Source organism: Pocillopora verrucosa, chromosome 2 (assembly GCF_036669915.1).
Source record: "Pocillopora verrucosa isolate sample1 chromosome 2, ASM3666991v2, whole genome shotgun sequence".
In the NCBI taxonomy this organism is placed as follows: domain Eukaryota; kingdom Metazoa; phylum Cnidaria; class Anthozoa; order Scleractinia; family Pocilloporidae; genus Pocillopora; species Pocillopora verrucosa.
In genome coordinates this window covers 18,451,208-18,458,650 of record NC_089313.1, presented here as the reverse complement: position 1 = coordinate 18,458,650, position 7,443 = coordinate 18,451,208, and the positions used below count along the sequence as shown (strand labels likewise).

Here is a 7,443-nt window from a genome sequence, read left to right as displayed (position 1 = left end):
AAGTTTCCTTCTAATAACTACGATTACTCGAGTCAGCGGATAATAACAACAAAAATGTCTCGTTCCAGGCCCGCACATCTGTGTGTTACAACAATTGTGATTGGCTTAAAATTGCGCGAGAATATTAACCAATGAGAGGTACTAATTAATGGAGGCAGTAGCCAGACATTTTGCTCGGATAAAAAACGCGCCATTTTGAAAAGACAGATTCATCAGGCTGATTCATAAACAATCATAAAGGAAATGTCTCGTCCTTCAAAGGCCCGGAAAAACGCGGAAACTACAAATGGAGATTCCAAACACACTGATGAGCCGTCTAACTGTATAATTTGTTTGGAAAAAGTTATCTGTCGCGGAAAATTAAGCGTTTGTAATCACTGGTTCTGTTTCCCATGCATATTGGAGTGGTCAGAGGTCTAGACATTTTGTGAAATTTATTCATCGTGATGCTCTGAAATGTCAGGAGAATGATATCTGACTTATTGGATTCATGGATAAATGCAAATCAATTATTTAAGCTTTCGCTAACGCCGAGCATGTTTTTATTTCTAGAACACAAATACCTGTCCGATATGCAAGGCCCGATTTCGATGCATAACAAAGGTAATACCACCAAACATGCAAAAATCATGATTCGATTAAAAATAAATGTTTGTTCTATCAAGATCGTACACAGTGGTGAAGTTATTCTGATTCAGGAGCAAACAACTTAAATTGTATCGGATCTTCTAGATCGTTTTAAGCTCGCGGCATGTAAATTTGCTAAAGAATTTTGTTTCTTGTGCTTACGAGGTAGTTATTGATGAGTTAACACTGGTGACGAACGTGTCGAAGAAGCGATTTAAGATATGTAACAGATGTGGGCCGATGCAGGTGTTACCCACAGGGAATGATTGAAATGAAAGCATATAGTTAATTAGTGGGAATACCTTTAAGTCAGTTTTACTTCAAAAGCCATTAACATCTCGACTTTAGTATTTTACTTTGACGTGGAATTAAGATTGCCGTGATTATTAGTGGTCAAAGCCGTTGCCTGTTGTAAGTGCATGCTTTTAAACACTTTCCTTTTTGTTGCCAATTAAAATGGGATGGAAAATTAATCCCAAGCCAAAAAGCTTATGTATATTAAATGAGTTTTAAAGCAAGCAGATGCTAGAAGTGTCCTCTTGCTTCTGAATGTATTCATAATGAAAAAAAATTACTGGATTTTTCAAGTGCAAGGTTTTTTTTGAGGTTTAAGCTAACCTCCTTTTTGTTACCACAGCTATAGTTAGACATAATTCCTCAAGTGTGTTTGTAGTTAACTGTTAAAAATAAGATCTACTAGAAATTGCCTCACACCAAAGTGTTTCATTATGCATTTCAGGTTCATCTGAGCCCTTTCAGATCCCCACCAACAAAGGTCCGTGTAGGAGACAAGGATCAGAGAGTTTGGAATGATGATGATGAGTTAGTAGAGGAAGATATATTTGGCGCATTTGATTTGGATGATTTTGATGATGATTATGAGCCTTCTTCTCACTACAGTAACCCTTGGACAAGACAATCCAGGCAACAGGTTTGAAAACTTGATACCTTGAAGAGAAACTGACACTTCACTCTGTCATTTGCTTGATTTGACAGATGTTTTCTCCTAATTGCCTGTAGATGACATTTTAAATTTTAAGTGATGGAATTGATTTAGTTTTCTTTATCTCACAATATCTGTTATGCCACAAAATTAAACAAATTTATTTTGAAACAGTGATTACTGTGAAATTTGGATTTCAAATTTTAAACTTCAACTTTTTTAGAGTTCCAATGTGAAATTAAGGTAACAAAGTAGACTTTCTATTTATGAAACATTTGAATAGATTAATTAAATAACTCTTCATTTGTGACTCTAAGATGAATACCAATCTAGAGAGTTCAGGAGGAAGTCACATATGTGCTTCAAGCCAGCTGCATCTTAATGAGTATGACCTTGAAGATTCCTTTATAAATGATGACAACGATGATGATGAGCCCCTGTTTACAGCATATCACAGTACTGATTCTGAAGAAAGCAATGGCATAAGTCCATTTATAGAAAGAACCAGCCCATATCAGTTCCGAAACAGGCATGATCCAAGAACAAGATCTTCAAGAAATACAAGTAACATTAATAACAGGTATTAAATTATAGTATATTTGTTTGAGACTTACAAAAAAGCTGCTACTCTTTAGGTAAAGAGTTGACAGCATTTAACTTTGTTAGACCTTGATAATTATTGTTATACTTTTGAAATTACCTGTAAGATTGTTTTGAAATTTATGAAGGGGTTCCTTTTTACACTTTTTTTTTATTCAAAATGCGTTTTTTTAATGAATAAAAAAATAGATAAGGTATTTTATAGTTCCATGACAAGAAGCTGGTATGATTTTCCAGTGTTCTCCTTTTCAAGCAGTAACCGGTAACATTTACCACCTTTAGTACCTCTTATTACCATTTAAAATTGCTTGGAATTCTTGAAAATTCGACTTGTAAAAGGATTGCTTTACCAGTTTGAAAATTTATTTTACTTGTCATGCTTAAAATAAGGGAGAACACTGTTCTCCACCTAACCATCCATACTGTTAGAAATTTATTTTTTTAATGTAATTTTGTTATTTTATCAGAACTAGTGTCATAGTATACCTAATTGTTCAAAATAATTCTTAAATCTTAAGTTTTCCCAAAATTGAAGATGCATGCTCATCCCAAGCAAGTCTTGGAAGTTTTATAGTTAGCAGTGATGATTCACCAGGTAAGTGCACAGCCAAAGTAAGTAGTATGAAATATGGTCTCCTCTAAAGATTCTTCAACTCTATTAGGGCTTCCCTTTTGTGATATCAAAGTTGTCTTTAGGATATGACAGATAAAAAAAACTATATTCCCCTGAGGTTTAGAACCCTACCCATCATCAGGCGGTCTCCTAACCAAGCTTCAGCAAAAAATGGGCTAGTTAGGCCATATAGGGTTCATACGTAGAAATAATCCTGCCTGCCACCAGGGTCAACAATATCTAAATTGAGTCCTGTCTGGAGATAGAGAGAGGAAGATGGTCTCATTCTTGATGAGCTCCTCACCCTCACTAGAAGAGGGGGAGTTTTTCATTTTTGATCCATTACATGTCACAAACAATGATTGCTAAGTTTAAATACATTAGAATCATCACATTTTCATGTTTGTAAAAAAATATTTTCAGACTTTAAGATGTCAGTCTCAGAAGTTTTGCTAGGATCCTTTTTTCATGTCACTTCTTCGTGTTTATAAGGGTTTCTTTACTGCAACTACATTTGTTTCTAGCCATCGATTACAACCATTATCTTAAAGCATTTCCTATCATGTTTTATTTAGTGATTTGTTGGTACTATAAAAATTTTACTCTTTGGTTAGATGAGCTGAACAGTGACTGGGTACCGTTTGGCAATATTGGAAACAATTCAAGGACTAAAGGCAAGTCAGACAAGGTGAAAGCAAAGGAATGCTGTTCCAAGAGAACAAGAGCCTTAAGGAAGTCCAGAGAAAAAACCCCTAAGAAACACAAAGGCTGCAAGCAGAAAAGTAGCAATGGTAAAAGGAAAAGACAGGTTAGGACAGTACTGTTGCAATGTTTGTTTTCTCAAAATAGTGAACGTCCAAAGGCAAACTTAAGTCTTTAAATCCCAGAAGCTATATAACCAAATTAACACAACTTCTCTTCAAACAAACACAGGTAACGAGAATAGACATACAGGCCAGTGATCTTGATAGTCAGTCATAAGCATCTATCTACTTGAAATAGTACTACCTAAAGTGTGACTCTGCTGTAATTATCAATTGACTGACTTCTCATAATCTTACCTCGGGTAGTTAGACTAAATAGACACCTTTGCATGTAATATCTTTAGTGGCTAGTTTTGTTCTCAGTAACATTATCTTACATGAACTGACTTAATAATATGCAATACAGGTGGATGAGGAGGATTTATCGTTGTATTTTTTCTTTCAATTGTCCTTTTTTTCACAAAAGTACTAACCCAAATGTTGAATTTGATACATTTTGTTGGGTGCTAACAGGTGGTGTAACCATGATTTGAAAATGTGCCAATAACTTTAATTCCATTTTATTTTGTTCAACAGCAGTCTACAACTAGGGATGAAAGGACATCTTTAAGTCATGGAGAACCCGGCCAGTGTTCTATGGATGGCTGGATCAGCATGGCTTCGAAAAATGGAGAACGGCTTCCTTTGTCTTCATTTTCAACTAATCTAAGGACTCCTAAGTAAGGCAAAGATTGATTACAATATATCCTCACTCAAAATCTGTAAAAAATGGCTCTGTGATAACTATTCTGAAGGATAAATTCTCAAGAAAAGGGCAATTTCAAACACGTTTTGTTGAGCTGATATGTAAACATAACTTTCTTGTACATGAAAAGTCATGAGATATTTATTATTAACTAGTAATAACTATTTGCATATTCTGAAATTCATTTGAATTTTAATCATGCAGGAAAAGGACTTACAAAGGAAAGAAAGCCACCAAAAATGAAGATAACTCAAATTATGGTGAGGTGTATGACAGAAGCAGTGCTTCTGAGGATGAAGTTTTGATTGATCGAATCAACAAAGGAAAAAAAATAAAGACTTCTGTGCATAACTGGCAGGAAAGGAAACCTGAGATCAAACCTAAGATCAACAAGTTATACTCCAGATGGGCACAACAACAGGAATCTATCCCTTCTGCTTTAATGCCATCATCCAGTGTGACACATGATGATAGAGGCAAAATCAAATCTGTTGATGAAGAAGATTATTCAGATGTTATATTTGTACACCCCACTCCTCAACCAAATGAAAAACGATCAATATTCACCAGAAGGAAACACAGGTCTCCTGGTACATCATTTGATAACATGGATGTTATTACTAATAATCCTCCACATTCACAAATTCAGACACAATATGGACATAAAATTACTGACTCTCAGAGTGATACATGTCGTACTCGTGGAAGAACAGAGGCTAAATCGCGACAGAAGAGTCCTATCAAGGCTACTATCTCTCCTGCTATTAAGAAGAGGAAAAAACCAAGGAGGGTGCTATTGCTCAGCAGTGACAGTGATTGATTGAATGCAAGTTTTGTTTATACAGAAAAAATCTTCAAGTTAACAGCTCTCATTATGGGTGTCCTATTATTAAAGCAATAAAAAAAATTACTAATGAACACCATTGATCATACAATACATTTTCCAAAACTCATATTTTGAAGTACTTCTTTCCTTTATGTTAACGATTTGCTAATTAAAAGCTACTTCTGCCAATTTGATGTTTCTCTCTGGAAGAGATAAGTAAGTAAACTAAATTAAAGACTTTAGGCTCAAAGGTTATTATCAAAAATTCTTCTATTTTGATAATATGTAAGATATGTAACAAGATCACAACACAGTAATGCATCAAGGCTTTGAACTTGAACAAATCTGTGTATTATTGTTCTTCCTTTGAATTATTGCTTAGGATCAATGATATTTGAACATGTGCTGCATTTCCTTGGTTAAAAAAGCAGCTACCGTAATTAGGGAGGAAACCAATGTAGAGTTTCAGATACAAGGATGTTTTGAAATGAAATGCTACCCAAATGTATTACAATATTACAGTATAACCATCTTCCAAAAGCAGTATTACTGAAACCAGTGTTTTTATTTTAAGGTTTTTGTGCAAGGTGTGGAGGGGGGGAAGGAAGAGAGAATGCTGCAGTAGTCCATTACAGGTTACCCTCTCATGAAGTTAACTGAGATTGGCCAGCACTCAGTTGTACTCCTTAATAGGCAGAGGTAGTGTTACAGTAAAGGATATTTTGAATCCTAAGTGACTAGCATCTAATTTCTCACAATATTACCCCTGAATCAAACATTAAGATCATGAGAATAAAGGAAATGAATACTAAGTCAAGAAGCTCTGGACTGTTGACAAATTCTCTTGGTAAGCACCACAGGAAATGTGTAGAGGACAGTTTGGAGAATAATACGTATCAATTTAGGGGGTTAACTGAGGAAAAAAAAAACATACTGTGCCTATGAACAAACCTGAACCTTATTAAGGAAACAAAACTCCATTGCCGGGACAAAGAAAAAGACAATTTTTAAGGTACTGTCAGTGATTGCAATCGGTTTGTTATTTCAGACAAAACCAAAGAATTTTTTTAATAAGCAAACATTGACCAGTCTTTCCCTATAAATTTCTTTATTTGTGCAGCAAACATACTCTGCATTTAAGCATAAGAATATCAAATATACAGTCATTTAGCTTATGCAAATTTTTTAGTGCAGACCAACTTGAACACTATCAATACAGCTCTTTACTGAAACCAGACGTGGATATTATGTACATCATATTCACTAGCTTTAAAATTTTGGAACACTTTTATTTCAGTTCTACCCACTGATTAGATTTCACCGTCTGACTAGTCCTGGAATCAGTAAATGAACTGTAAGTTTTCTACCACTGAGAAGTATTGTAATAACTCATTTACAGTAATATTTATCATGAAATTATCTATGGTTAGTTTTGCTATGAATGAAATAGCTGCAAGTATAGCTCTGATAATGACAATTTTTAGAGCAAAGAAACAAAGTATAAGGATGCAAGTTGAGGTAAGTATCACTTTCATACCATAGGTTTACAAAAAGGAAGAGACTTAAATTTCATGAGTTGACATAAAAAAAGGAAGTGAAAAGGAAAATTGACACCTAAGAGGGTCTCTTGGTAGTTACAGAAGTAAAGAGAAAGGTGTATATCTGCTGCTTACCTTAAAAGCAACATTTCTTTTGTCTTGTTACAAGATGTTAAAGAGATGTCAGTGGTGTTTCAAAGTAGGCATGTTTAGGAATACCATTTTCCATCAAAGAGTATGAGAGAGATATAGTCATGAGTGGTATTGGTATATAGAAGTGTGGTGGTTTTGATAATCTGGGGGAGCAGCCCAATGAATACCCACCCCCTCTAACTAATTTGGACTTCCAGATAATGTCCACCTTGGAGAACTTTACACAGATTTTACAAACTTGTGTTCAAAGACCTGTTTCCTTAGATAGAAGGTGAAGCTGGTTCATACTGCAACCAGAAGGGTTTTGAAAACTTAATAGAAAGTTTGAGTAATACCTCAAACTTACAGAAAAAAGCTATCCTTTACATATAGCAAAAACAAAATTTAAAAAATCACTATGAAATATGAGCTGAGTTATCACTATGGAGCACCGGCCACAAATGCAAAAATACAATAATTACAACAGCTTTAACTAAACTTGTCTACCACTAAGTAGTTGGATTTGTATGACAGCAATCATGCTTCTGTTAAAATGTACATAACCTTAAAAAAAAAATTTAAAAAAAAAAAAAACACTTATTTTTAATTACAATGTAGCATTATTCTGAAACTGGATTCAAGTTAATCAAATATT

General features: G+C 34.5%; 1 protein-coding gene across 1 annotated transcript; it reads left to right on the top strand.

Annotated features, from left to right (window-relative positions):
• Window positions 1-195: 195 nt before the first annotated feature.
• LOC131790708 (uncharacterized) lies at window positions 196-6,333 on the top strand. Its single transcript, XM_059107960.2, has 8 exons — window positions 196-414; window positions 553-603; window positions 1,367-1,558; window positions 1,888-2,150; window positions 2,689-2,765; window positions 3,398-3,591; window positions 4,124-4,266; window positions 4,497-6,333. Exons 1-8 carry the CDS (start codon window positions 244-246, stop codon window positions 5,110-5,112), a joined length of 1,707 nt encoding a protein of 568 aa, XP_058963943.2. The 5' UTR covers window positions 196-243; the 3' UTR covers window positions 5,113-6,333.
• The last annotated feature ends 1,110 nt before the right edge of the window (window positions 6,334-7,443 follow it).